General features: G+C 41.8%; 1 protein-coding gene across 1 annotated transcript; it reads left to right on the top strand.

Moving 5' to 3' along the window:
- The first annotated feature begins 885 nt into the window (after positions 1–885).
- Positions 886–13,556, top strand: LOC114135764 (nuclear receptor subfamily 1 group D member 1-like). The gene is made up of 8 exons (XM_028003317.1): positions 886–1,350; positions 7,923–8,234; positions 8,347–8,435; positions 8,539–8,683; positions 10,325–10,893; positions 10,999–11,184; positions 11,274–11,484; positions 12,327–13,556. Exons 1-8 carry the CDS (start codon positions 1,332–1,334, stop codon positions 12,521–12,523), a joined length of 1,728 nt encoding a protein of 575 aa, XP_027859118.1. The 5' UTR covers positions 886–1,331; the 3' UTR covers positions 12,524–13,556.
- The last annotated feature ends 1,301 nt before the right edge of the window (positions 13,557–14,857 follow it).

The following is a 14,857-nucleotide window of genomic DNA, read 5'->3' as shown; positions in this document are numbered from 1 at the left end:
TATATTTAAATATGACTGACGCTAAAATGCAATGGCTTGATTTTTATTTCATCATTAAAGTAAAACTATGAACGTAAAAATGAAATTGATCCAAGGGACCAATTAGTTACAGTCTCTTTGCCAGCACATATCACCAAAAGAAATTGATTTTGTATTTTTTTTCTTTAGTACAGAGGTCATAACAGGAGTCAGGACATGTACTGTCCCCTGTTGGCCCCTATCTAGATCTAGATTTACTTCTTGAGAAATTTACAAAATTATATTTACTCAGTCTTCAATATAATTTTAATAAAAATATAATTTGAATTTAAAATACTTATATTCTTCTGGGTCTGATTAAAAATGACCAATTCACCCAATTTAATTTAGATTTTCTTTAATAAAACAACCTTCCTAAATCTGAACATATTGGCCAGCACCACTCACCAATCCCGATGATAAAACCCCTCCGAGTGAGACATCTCACTCTGTTTTCGCATCTCTGCTGGCTTCCTCGCGCTTATCTCCGAGCCCCGGCAGCTCATTAACATAAAATGTGTGTCAGTAGGGCAGCGCGAGCTCACATGCCATGCGCACATGCTGTAGAGCTTTTAAGCAGCATTCCAATGTCGAACGAGCCCAACGCACCGTGTCCACGCGGGGCCGTGGGCCAATGAAACAGTGGGAAACAGTAAAATGAGTTGCGGGGTAGGGTGGTAAGGGGGGGATGTTTTCACAGAGCGTGACGGTGAGGGAGAGAAAGAGAGAGAGAGAAAGAGAGCATTCTTGATTCCCATCAACAAACAAGCAGGGGCTGAAAGAGAGAGAGAGAGAGAGAGAGAGATGACGAAGAAAGCTGGTCACATTTCTCAGGCACCTGAAAACGTGCGGCTTATTTTAGGACACGTGTTGCTTATTGATGAGAGGGGGAGTGTTTAATCTACTTCCACTCTGATGGTGTGTGAATGGTGACTGTACATGGCAAGCAGCTGGGATCTCTGTTATGTAGAGAACACCCCTCACACAGTCACATCCTGACACCAATACAGACGGACCAGCATCTCATCATCCTGGACCAATGAGGCATCTCAACTGAGCTCATTCTCATTAGATATATACATATATATATATTTAACAGAAATCTTTATTTTTAAAGTTTAATCGTCGGCTGGGCTTTTCTCTGCCCATGTGGGTCTGAGCTCCGGGATAGTACACTGTGTACATATGGTTCTGCAGCTCCTGAGTCTCTCTCACTTGTGTTCACGAAACTCCTGAGTGACAAGCAGCGGAAAGCGGGGCAGCGGTAAAAGTCTACAATTATTCCACTCGGAAGCGAGAATCGACGAGAGAACATGGAGAACAGTCCTGGTGGTAAGTGGGATTTAAAATCTTTTGTTTTTGACGGAACATCTGTTTCGTGAACGTTGTCATGGATTTTGAGTGAGAGCATCGCAGCAAATGTTTGTTTTTACTATGTTTAAGTTACCCTTCCATTTAATTTATGAATGATTTTATGTTTATTCTTTCTTGTTTAAATTTATTTTTAAAAAATGTATATTTTAACTGTATGCTTCAGCAGGAGAAGCAACCCAAATACGTTTGCACTTGCACGCTTCATAATTTCTTTGCATTTTGAGTGACATTGTTGCAAAGCCATAGAGACAGCGCAGGGGGTTCAGTGACAGAGGGAAGTCCTCCTGCCCATTTTTTTTTCTTGGACATCCGATTTCTCTCCACGTAAACAAACTCACGTGAAGCGTGACCCAAAAAGCCCACCCACTCTGACCGAGAACGCTCTCCTTCCACACTATCCCACTTATCTGAGTAGTTTATTTACTGTCGTATATTAATAAAAGGAAAGCACGTGCTCGGTGAGCAGATAGGTGTTTATTTTAAAAGGTGATTTGACTCCCTGTACTAGCAGGGGCGTAACTAAAAAAAAAGGGGGGGATGGGAGGTGATTCATGATTTTGAAGAGAGTATTGTGTGCACAATAATTTTTTTTATTATTATTAGAGAACTTGCGTTGTGTGAGACCAGAGTAAGACTTCTAGAATGTCTTTTTTCAGAATGAAAAAATACATAACTGAATGTTTTTTTATGGAATAATATATTTTTAGTTTTTAGAAACGTTCATTATTTTTATTCAATTAAAGACAATTAATCAATACTGCATAATTTTATTTATATCTATGTTGATATTCTTACTTTTGATTAAATACATTTTCGATTTATTTCAATATGCTTTCTCTTTCGATATAGGATCCCACATTTAGCTAAAAAATAAAGTAATTTAAAATAATTGATTTACAGAGTACGTTTTCTTCTATCATTAATTATATTTTTAGGCAAACCTTCACTAGTTATGTCAATATCCTTTATTTCTACAGTTGTTTTTTAAAAATTTCATTGGATTTCTATCTAAATTTATGCTCATATCCTTATTTATTTACTAATTTACATCAATATGTTTTCTTATTTTAACACCATATTTTGAAATAATGGACACAAATATATTGAATTAGCTGAATTTGGGACAATATGTACTTTATATATACTAATCAGTCTCAATTTTTAGCTTTCATCACATCAGTATACTGAAACAAAAATATTTTTCATAGCATTTGACTTTGAGATTATTAGCAGCCCCCACCTGGCCACCCATTACAAATCTTTCTTGGTGCGCCCCTGTTCTGAAATAATTTAAAGCTGGTATGTAGGGCTTTACATTTTAAATAGGAACATTCATTTTTAGCCGATTTAATCCCTTTATTCCTCTTTTCCTCTCTCCCCCTTTCACACACGTAAGAAATGAAGAGTGTGTGGGAGCATTCAGGGCCACTGGGTCAAAACAGTTTTACATGCGCAAAAATGTTCCATTTCTACATGAGCTGAGCAGTAAACAGGCAGCCTAAATGTACTGAGATGATGATGATGATGGTGATGATGATGATGAATGAGCAGATCACGCGTTGCCCATAAGCGGACCGTACCAGTCGATATCAGTCAGCTTACTGGGATAAACTGGGGATACTGTTACAGCTGTTAAATGCAACATTAGCGTGCATTAGAAAGTGGGCTGACATCGATTCGGCTGCAGCATCATTTATTAGACAGCTGCTCAGAATTGAATCCGGCTGCCTGTATAAAGCCTCCTGCGCGCTAACAAACTGGAACCTAGAAACGCAATATTCCTCGCTAATGTCTCTCCACGCAAATATCACAAAGTCCTTGAACCGTCGCGGAGCTGCGAGCCACACGCCTTACTTTTAACACGCAGCCTCCCCGCCTCGCCTCGAGTTGACTTCACGTGGAGCCAGCCTCGGCAGACACGTGCCGCACATGGTCCCCCGCTACCACCCGCCTCCGCCTCCCTTTCCTCTGCCGCGCGCGCGCGCGTGGGCCGCTCGCGCTCTCAGCTCGTGCGCAGGGAATTCCTGCGTGTTTTGCAGATAGATTGGTCAGTGGGTCAGAGGGGTACTGCAGCCTTCCCAGTCTGCCGCGTGTTACTGGGCCGCTACCAGTTTGATGGCCGCTCATCGTGGAAGTAAGAAGAGTTGGGTTTCAGTCTGACACACTGAACGAAGAGCGTGAAAGGGACACATTAACCCAGATGCAGCTCGACAGACAACCGCGATTTATGTTTCAATACAACACATTCATTGCAAAAATGAAACCGCAACCAAAGTAGGCTATAGAAAAAAAAACCCTGCACAACTATATCTGATAACACAGATGTAGTTGTCATATTCTTGTTAGAATATACGTAAGGTATACAGTGCCAGATATTGGTTTGCTGATCAAATTATTTAGCCTTTAATGATAGTTTCTGTAAAGAAAATGTACTTTTTAAAAGTGATACCACTTATTAAGGGAACAAAACTATTCAAATCAGCCTGGCCCCATGTGAAGAAATAATTACCTCCTTAACCTAAAAGCTATTTGTGCCACTGCTGGCAGCTGCTGCTTCTGTCAAGCATTTTGTAGTAATTAACCCAAGTACACTTGAGCTGAAGGTCATGAACTGACAGGCTGACGTTCTGCTTCAGGACTTTCTGACAGAAAGCAGGATTGGATTTCTTTAGATTGGACCGTAATATGTTGTCTTTTCAGGTATTTAGACCTACTTCCCACCGTCAGACAGTGGTAGCTCTTTTTTTTCCAACGGGTCTGGCAGTAATTAGACCTGGATATGGGTAGTGAAATTAAAATAAATACACAAATGTGGTTGAGTACAGGTATTTTATGATTTGACAGTTATTCAGGTTGACTAAGTAGTGCTCATTTTCTAAAAATTAGTGAAATTATCCTTTACTAAAACATTAGCTTCGATGGTTGCCAGTGAGCCATTTTACCCATATCACAAAATGCCATTTGTTTTCCAAGTTCAATTCAACTCAGGTCAGTGTATTTTATAAATCACAAATTTACAGCACATGTCGATTATCAAGGGATCTTTAATAACAAGTAGCTGGCAGGAGGAAAGTTCATCCTCTTTTTCGACAGCCATGGAGTTTTAGTCCTGTAGAGCAATTAAATTTTCCCATCACCTTATGCACAGCGATCATCAACATGTTATTTTGTCAACTTTTTTTTTACTATTTAACTTGTATTCAGAGATTAACAGGGTTTTCTGAACTCTGTTGTCAAACTATATTTATCAATGAGTGTTTCCGTGAATGATTCCTGCTCTGTGTACAAGCCATAGGTGTTTTTTTTGTTGTTTTTGTTTTTTACAGCTATGCTGGTTGATGATTAGACTGAATAACTCCAAAGCATGTGGGTGGCATGGCTGACTAAACTCTGAGTTTGGTTGCATTTCTGTAGAAAAGGAATGAGAAGTATGACTGTAATCTGAAAGTTTTGTTGTTCTATCTGAACCAAGGGTGACTCTTTGACCTGACTGAACCACTGGGAACACCTTGACTCCTGAAAAACTTAGATCACCTCTTCATAAAAAATGTTCTTGTGACGAGTTCCTACAATAACAAGCAGAAGAACCAGATTTAGTTCTTCACAAATAAATGTGCAGCCAACTCACTTTAAAGCAAGATTTTTTTTAAAAACAGTCAGTAGAAGATGATCTTTGAAATGTTATTGTGATGCTGAAGGGAAAAAAACAGGCTAATGTCCGCTGAGGGCTATCGCCTGGATCGCCTCCCTCACGTGACGCGGGGCCAGCTGTTTCACGTGGAGCGAAGCTTAGCAACCATGCAAAAAAGGGCCTGGCTAAAGAAGTTAAAAGGGGCATCTCCCACCCCAACATGACTTGTGGGCGGATGTTTGTACAGTTTGGCTCTCGCACTCGGGGGTGGGTCCTCGTCATGGAGTGAAGTTATGAAGGTGGGGCATTAAAGGAAACTGTTTATGCCGTGTTTCCTAAAAAACAGCTCACATGTTCTTACCTGTGTCTGCACCTGGCAGCCGTTCAATTCCTGCAGTTTACTCTGTCACCCAGTTACATCGCATTCAAGGAAGCAGTCAGAACGTGGAATGTTTTTACTCTGGGTGGGAGGAGACGGGAATTTAAAATGTGGGAGTGGCGCTTGTGTGCAAACAGGACATGACCCTGAGATCTGCTAACGTCCATATAACCTTATTATCTCCACACACAACAAAAACAATGAGGTGTGCAGGCAAACATCTGTGTCTGATGCCAAAGCCGCTGCCACACATGAGACGGCAAGCCCAAAGCACCTCACGTGGGAACTCCAGAGGCACTTGAAGCTAAACAAGAAATGTTGCACGTGATCCCTAAGGGAAAGAAAACACAAGAGGCAAGAAATCCTTTTCTCAGATTATTCAAGGTCCAAATAGGAGACGTGCAGAGAATTGCATTGCTGATCAGGGTGTTGCCTCTTCAGATAAGTTACACCAGACATCTTCTGTTTCCTAGTCTGGGTTTCAGTAACCCGTTTAGCAGCACAGTGCAGATTTCTGTTTTGAGCTATGCTTCAAACCTGTCCAACAGGTAAGCATGAGTCATGGCCGCCAGGCAACCTTAAGAAGGACCACTTGGAGGAATAATGTGAAAAGTCTCTTTACATATTCATCCACCTGTTTTACTGCTGAGTAATCCAGCAATTAAAACAGAGCGTAAACAGAAATATTTGCATTTAGTTTTTTTTCTTATTTCATTTATAATACAGTTTAAAATGAAAAGTAGGTTAAAAGTAAAAGTAGGTCTACGCCAAGTTCACTTTAGGTCTTGTTCTCGCTCATGACTGGACGTATCAAAATTGATGGTTAGGCTTTTCCAGTAATGTAATAATCAAAACCAAACAGATTTTCTGTGCATTAGGAAAATATTTGGCACAATTAAATGATACTGTGCAGTTTTATGGAGCCTTAAAATGTGTACCGCAAAATTTCAAGGATAAAGTGAGCACCTTTTCAAACACATTAATTTTATAAAAAAAAATGTTTGTATCACATTTGCTACTTTAACTGTTTGTGGTTATATAATAATCTTAACCGCAAAGCATCATATTATTTAATCTATCCAGCAGGTTTTTAAGGAAATTACTAAAAGCGTGACAAAGTTTATTTTACTTGCATCAAAAACAAACTCTTGGTGACACAGGACAAGTGTTTGTTTGTTTTTTCAAAACCTATCCTTCTAATCCAGCTGTAAAAATAAAAGAGCACAAACCAAAACAGGAACAAATGTCTCTATATATTTAATTTGCCATTCGTTTTATTAATTCCCAGGTAGATTTTTATGCTTCCAGGTGGACATAAGGGGACAAAAACAGCCGTGTTGCTTCTGCACATTTTCCCATGGCTATTTTATGAGCGTATAAGGTGGCCGTGTCCTCGCTAGCTTTCCTCCCTCGCTCTCTGTAATCACAGCATTATAAGCCTCCTCTATTTCAAACGTGATCTGCCCTGGCGCTTGTCATGCTGCTGCTGCTGCTGCTGTTGTTGTCTACACGGGACTGCGCAAAGAGCCTTGTGAGCCAGGCGGGAACTGTGTCAAGAGTCCATGTGAGCTCCTGGTCAGGTGGCTGGCGGATAGATGGGTTTGCATGCCCAGAGCTAAAGAGAGGGAGGGAGGGAGGGAGGAGGGCAGCGAGGATGGGAGGGTGCAGGAGGGAGAAAAAAAGAGGGAGTGCAGAAAGGACTCGTCTCTGAAAGCAAGCTGGCAGGGAGCGGGCTGCACGTGAGAGGCCGTCTTTCATCCTGCGGGGGAAGAATCCTGTCTGCGAAACAAAGCAGGCGTGAGGGCGGGGCGGAAGGGGGCGGAGGGCGAGGGTGTAGGGGCGTAATGGGGCATTTCCGATCCGATGTGACATCCATAAACAAAGGCTCCGTTTATGAGCATCGGAGGCTGCAGTCACTAACGTGTTGTGACTTTCTGTCATTGTGTGATATGACACTATATTTACGCCACAAGCCTCTGTTTTTCAATGCGATGCGACATCCTGAAGGCTACTTTATCAACAGTATAAAAAGACCATGAAGCTCTTTAACCAAGAGAGATGCACTGTTGAGTGTGTGTGTGTGTCAGCTATCAGATAAAGATTTCTTAGCATCATCATATTTCATTGCACGAGATCGCTCTCTAAAGATCATTGTTTGAGAGGTTCTTCTAGTTCACACGACACTGATTGTTTTTCATGCTTTAACGGTCTTGTCATTCTGGTTTGACACCTTGGGACTCCTTGACGCAAATATCCAGATCAGACTAGTTGTTGCTGTAGTGTGACAGTTTTTTTTTTTTTAATTATTATTCTGAAATATTAATTGGATCAAATTTCAAGCTGTCCCAACATGGCCACAGTGTTGTTTGCACTCTCTGAACGTCTGCCAAGAGAGCTCTATGCTTCAAAGGAGAGCATTGCTAAACTTCTCGCACCTACATGGTGCATGTGAGCCATGACCCAGATAAACACTGAGGGGGTCAAACTAAGTTTCCAACGCTGTGTGCTCCCCTTCTCCAGGTGGTGTCATCCTGTATGCCGGCTCATCTGGCAGTGCCAGTCCGAGTCCTGGAAGCCCATCCAGCGGATACCAGACCCAGTCGCCGTCCTCCCACTCTCAGCCCTCGTCCCCGGAGGGGGTCTCCTTCCAGGAGATCGGGGTGCTGAAGCAGAGAGGCGACCATGGCAGAGGAAGTGTTTCCCCCAAAAGGGTCTTTCAGTTCCCGGAAGTGAGCAATGCTCCAGTTGCTCACATTACCACGGCGCCATCAGCGACCTACGGCCATGCCACACCTGCCAAAAGGTCCTGCAGTTTCACCGGAACATTCACCAGTAAGTTCTCACATTTCCACACCTCCGGTTCTCTTTGCTCACCTCATCACTGCCTGCAGTTCATTATTGTTCGTCTTTCCTCTGTTTGATGTTGAATTTGTTTTATTTGCAGAGACTGGTGGAATGGTGCTGTTATGTAAGGTGTGTGGGGACATCGCGTCCGGATTCCACTATGGTGTCCACGCCTGTGAGGGCTGCAAGGTAGGACGAGAAACAAGACATCCCACTCCCCTTTTGAGCCACAAGAATAAAAAAGATGTCATTCAAAGCATTTTTTCTCATTCTTTTTGTATTCTGTCTCCAGGGGTTCTTCAGACGCAGCATTCAGCAGAACATCCACTACAAGATGTGTGTGAAGAACGAGAACTGTCTCATCATGCGCATGAACCGTAACCGGTGCCAGCACTGTCGCTTCAAGAAGTGTCTCTCTGTGGGCATGTCCCGAGATGGTGAGGGACATGGTCTATTTTTAAATTATATCCCACTACCATAAACTTTTATGTATATTTGTTGCCATTTCATGAGCTCACGTGTAGAAATGGGGAAAAAAAATGCAAATTCAAAAAGTTTCTGCTTTGGTCTCATCTGACCAGACCGTCTTCTTCCACATAACCTTGCAGGTTTTTATTTGCAAAGGATTCTTAATATCACAAATTGTTTTCCTTTCACTTCACAAAAATGTGCAGCACTTTGTAATAGCCTATCACATAAAAGGCCAATATAGTTGATTAAAGTTTGGGCTTGTAATGTGACAAAATCTTATAAAATTTATGAGGTAATAAGTACAAATGTGGAAACTATAAAGTTAGATACCATAGTTAGTGTTGCACTGTTGTTGATCTCCCATGTTTTAATGAAAACACAAGCCAGATTCTGTCTTCCCTTTTTCTTCCGTTGTCCTCCTTTTGTCCTCTCCCTCCTCTCTGATTTATGGCGAGAGGAGCTTTAGTGTCCCTGTCGTCTTCAGTTTTGCTCAAACAGCAAAAAAAAGAGAGTTTACTTTTTAAAACTGGGACACAAAGCAGCTGATTACCGCCCTCATGTTCAGTATGATTTACAATCTTTGCAGGCAATCATCTGCGACATATTGTTATCCTGTCTTGTTAATCATTAAACCGTCCATAGCTTACCTATAGAATAATGTATAACTTCTTTGAAACTGCCCTTCTGCATTTTTTCCACTGCAACACTTCAGCCCTTCAGGGAATAGCTAAACTAGGTGATAATAAATCATGGGTTTTTTTCTGGAGCAAATATTTTTAGTTGACCCAAAAAGGAGCCAAAGCATGAAAATCTGCTAATTTATCAAACTGCAACCTGACAAAGCTCTATGTATCCATATTTTTATTTTAAATATGCTCACTTTAATGAGGAAAAGCTGCTTTTAGTCACATTTTTAGCCAGCCTTAGCCCACTTTTGTCCTTTCAGCCCATCATACCTGCCCCCTTGTCTTCAACGTTTCCAACCCTCATTCACGTTGTCACCTCACTAATGACACCAGGTTCAATGTTTTTGACCCAGTGACCTATTTCCACAGAGAAGCTCTTCTAAAAGGCGAAAACAGGGAGAAAACGTGCAGAGGGGGTGAGGGTGGAGACTATAAATAGGACAGCCAGTGAAGGTGCACCACTGAAAGAGGGGGAAGGGAGTGCTGCAAAAGGCAAAGAGGCGAACGAGACGGGCAGACGTGAAGGTTTCTCAATCTGTGGTGTAACAGCTGTGATGGAGTAAAGGACCGCCGATCAGTAACATGCACAGTCTAGTGCTCGAGTTTCATTCCAGCTGGAAGCTCTAATACATTCATTTATCGCTAAGCAGCATTATGTGGACATTTCCCACCTTGTTTCAGTTGGGTGTGAATATTTCTGAGACCTCTGCCCCCCTAAAAGAATTTAGATGTTTACTTCTCTCTGGTATCAATTGTGATACAATGGGGGAAGACGGAAGACAAAGCCGGATGATGTTTTATAAAAAAAAAAAGGCTAATAGCTTTCAGAGGGTAAATTCATTAGTCATAGAGGCTACCGCTGTAATATATCAGTTTGTGCTAACAGAAGACTGCTTTGTCTTGTTTTCTTTTTCTCCTCAGCGGTGCGTTTTGGGCGTATTCCCAAGCGGGAGAAGCAGAGACTAATGGATGAGATGCAGAGCTACATGAACAGTCTCAACGGACCGGCTTCCGTGGAGATGGAGGTGCCGCCTCCCTCCGACGGCCCCTGCAGTCCGCTCAACCAGACCAACACTGGATCCTGTTTTCCACCGCAGTCTTACCCCAGCGAAGAGAAGCCGCTCAAAACGGCAGCAGGCGGCAGCAGCCTGGGAACTCCGTCTTTCCAGAGCAGAACAGTGCAGGAAGCCGTCCCGTCCGCCCAGAACCAGAACCCAGCGCAGTACAGGGTTCAGGTGGAGCAGCAAAATGTCTCAACTGGCTACCACCTGACTGCGAACTTCCCAGCTCCTCCCTGCAGTAATGCAAGCTCCACAAGCACAAATGTCAGCAACGCCAACTACTCCTTCTCCTCCAATCAGAACCAGTGTCCAGTTAGTGGCAGTTTATCGTCTCAGACCTTCACAGCCAGTCATGGTGTCATGCCAGACAGAGATAACCAGAACCCAACATCCTGCCCCTGGAAGCTGAATGGAGGCGCCAAAGTGCTTGTGAGTCTCTCTTTTTGTTTTGTGCCGTTTAAATCAATGAAAATTAGTTTAGGGTCAGTCTAATATTATTATTCCTAATACTCGTCTATTTTCTGCTTTCTGCAGGCATGCCCTCTCAATTCGTGTCCCGTGGCTCCGGCCAGTCGCTCCAGCCAGGAGGTGTGGGAGTCGTTCTCCCAGTGCTTCACCCCGGCTGTTAAAGAAGTGGTGGAGTTTGCAAAGAGCATCCCAGGCTTCCAAATGCTGAGCCAGCACGACCAGGTCATGCTGCTCAAATCTGGCACTTTCCAGGTGCGTCCATCTGCCTAACGCCCCGAGTCTGTCCTCCATTCCCTTTCACTGTGCATTCCGGTGCTGACCAGGTCGTCTTCTGCCCACAGGTTCTTATGGTGAGGTTCTGCTCCTTGTTTGAACCCAAAGAGAGGACGGTGACCTTCCTTAACGGACAAACGTACTCGCTTGCTTCGCTGAGGGCTCTGGGTATGAGCTCCCTGCTGGATGCCATGTTTGACTTCAGCGAGAAGCTGGGCTCTCTGGGACTGGAACAAGACGAGATGGCTCTTTTTATGGCTGTTGTTCTGGTGTCTGCTGGTACGTTGGAGAAGTTTGCATGACCACAAGCGCTTTGTAAATTCTAAAATGGGATGTCTCAGTCAGGTTTTTCTTTAGTTTCTATGATGCCAGTCCTTTGTTGATGTCCAATACATCCTTACAGTCAATGTAAAGGAAAAGCTCAACATGTGAGTTGCTTCACAGTACCCAGTATTGCACTGAGCTCTAAATTGTGAGTTTTAATAATCATCAGTAACTATATTAAACTTAAAATATGAGTTAGCGTTTTGAACTAATTTACTCAAATAGGTTAACATTTCCAATATCAACATCTTCAATAAACCAACACTTTGTTCCTGGTAACAATGTTTTTGTGCAGAGCAGTTTGCTGAGGTCCTAGTCTAATACTAGCATGTAAACTCATTAATTTGATATGACTTTGATCATTTAGCTTCTAACATATTTTGTTGCTGATCGCGTGCACAAAACATACAAAAAAAGTTGTTCTTGTGTTTCGGAAACGTACTGCTCTGATTTGAACATCATATGTTTTAACAAGCGATGTTTCAGCTGCTTTCTACTCTCCTTACTCTGAAAGTTGATACAGACATAAATCACTGCAAAAGGTGGAAAACACGCAGGTTTTCTATTTATAAACATTTTTGCAAACTATTCAGAAAAAGATTTTTTTTAAATGAGGCATAAAGTTCAGGTTTGATGGAGCCGACATAAACTTTTGCAGACAGTGCAACACAAACAGATATATGGAATTGAGCTTGGTGATCAGCACCTCTACAGATACTTGAGACCTGATCGGGACATCTCTTATAAAAACACATTTCCACAGACTTAATGTTTCTTTCTTCCCCTTTTTTTTCCAGACCGCTCCGGTATTGTAGAGGTGGGAGCAGTGGAGCAGCTACAGGAGAACCTCATAAAGGCTCTGCGTTCGCTCATCACCATTCGCCGGCCGGATGACGGCACACTCTTCCCGAAGTTGCTGCTGCGCCTGCCGGACCTCTGCACTCTGAACAATCAGCACTCGGAGAAGCTATTAGCTTTCCGCATAGATCCATAAGTTGACGTTTCATGGCAGAGTCATGAGGTATCCACTTCCGGGGTCCTCTTTGCTCTCCGTGTGAGCCTGGGTTGCTAGATTGAGCACCGTGGCCTCTGCATGACAGACAGCTGTTTCAGAAGCCATGCCAAGTTTAACTCTGAGGGCGAGGAGTGGAAGGAGTGGAAAAACACCGGAGAACATCAGCACAACAGGAGGTGAAGGCTCCTCAACTTTAGAGCTTCCAGCTGGACTGCCAAGAAGAAACAGACTGTATTCTTCCATGAGTTTCTTCGAGTCAGTGTCAAACCGTCACCTTTCCCCTCGCTCGGCTTCTGGTTTTTATCAGAAGCAAACTTTTTCTACCGAAGACCAAAAGGAAAGGGAAAAAAAAGGACAGAGCTTGTTGTTGCTCATCTGTCTATGTTCTCCTGTCCCAGCTCATAAAGCTAACAAGAAAGCACACACTTTTGAGATAAAAAAACAAAACATTTGCCAATACAAACTTCTTCTTATGCTCTTCCCATGTATAAAAAAAAAAAAAATCTGAATATAAAGTTTGTCCTAGCAAAGATCATTTCTAACATCCAGTTAGAAGCGCTGTTTGTGCTTGCCCTGTCGAAATGAAATAAGCTATTTTCACAACATGTTATGTGGGAAATCTTTACTGAAATCATCCATTTGTGATTGAGATATGTTTGATATTTTTAAGGAATGAATTGTATTTATACACGCTACAAATATTGGTCATTTTAGACCATGTTTGAATGGATATATGTATATGTTAAGGTGTTCTGTTGTACATTTTGTACAGAACATGCAGTAGTTGCTTCCTTGCTAGATGCAGATAGATGTATATGTTAAACTGAACTATTGAAAGCTGCCAGATTGCTTTATAGAGGATTCCCATCATGTGCTTTGAGGTTATAGCTTTTATTTGGAGAGATGCACCTGAAATAAATGTATTGTCACTGACATCATCAGCTTATGTATATTTTGTAAATGTCTATAATCGCAGCATAGAGAACCACTATTAAAAAAATATTATATACCATTTCTCTTTGTGCTTGTCGTCTTTTCCCTCTGATGCAGAGACATACCCATAGATCTGTAGCCTAGCAACTGAGCCAATCAGCCAATCGTGCTTCAGATCTGACAGTCATTAGGCTTTCCTTTTTCTTTTTTTTTCACCTCTAAAAGTGAAACATCACCTGATCTTTCACTGCGTTAGCGAGACCAGGTCAACTCAAAGATGTCATATTTCTTTAATTACAAGTCAGAATGTGACGCACAGGAACATTTTGTAGAGAGGAGGTGAGAAGAGGAAAGGACCATAAATAAACGGTTTAATGGAAAACTCAAATATGCCAGTGAAATGCCAGTTGCGCTGTAGGTTAAGTAGGGACGCCAATGTCTTCATGGTGTTCATGTTGAGAATAGACTGACCGTGAAACGGCGAGAAGAGAAGCTTGTGTTGCTTCAGAACAGAATGTCCTCTCACTGGAAATGTTTAGGGACAGTTTCCATAAACAGCAACTCTGCCCTCCAGAAGCTCTATTAATGACTCACTGGCATTAACTTCTTTTAAAATGCATGGGTAGGAAATGACGAAAACATTAAGTAGTATACCATCAGATACATGTACGCGTTTCTACAGAAAGGAGATTGGCAGTCTCATCAGGGAAATGTCACCTGACTGCACCAAATTTTAGCATTTAAGTAATCTAAGTACCAGAATCAGTCAGTGATTCCTCATACAGACATGGATTGGAGAAGAAAAACTAAAAAAATAGTTTTAGAAGTAATACAGTTCTTAATCTGAATGATGAACATTCATTAATGTAACAGAAAACAGACAGGTGCCATTACAATAATTATTTTAAATTCAGATTTCTGCATTAGAGCACATTACTGGTGATCTTCAGCAGTGATAAGCTGATCCATGAGGGCATTTTTAGGTCTTCATCTGCCACCTGCTGGACAGGACCGGAATAGAAAAGACACGTTTCAGATTTAGATACAGTCATTTTAATTCTGGTGCAGTGGATTCATACAACAATAACAAAATTTATAACAACAGCAGCGCTTTATTTTCTAATGTACCGCACATTTTGTGGCTATGTGTGTGAATAAATAAAGTTTGACTCAAGTAATATTTTATATTAGTCATATTTAGAGGACGTGTCTAACTTCAGCTTTATTACATCCATTTGGTTTCAGTTGCATCCAGCTCTGTTTAATTCTTGACATTTCAGTTCATTATTTCAATTGATGCCATTTCAACTTAAACTAATTCGAATAATTTTTCCTTCCGCTTAAATTAATTCAATTCATATTAATTTAAATGCCTTCATT

The sequence above is a fragment of the Xiphophorus couchianus genome, chromosome 20 (genome assembly GCF_001444195.1).
Source record: "Xiphophorus couchianus chromosome 20, X_couchianus-1.0, whole genome shotgun sequence".
NCBI lineage: Eukaryota > Metazoa > Chordata > Actinopteri > Cyprinodontiformes > Poeciliidae > Xiphophorus > Xiphophorus couchianus.
This window is presented reverse-complemented; position numbering and strand designations above follow the sequence as displayed.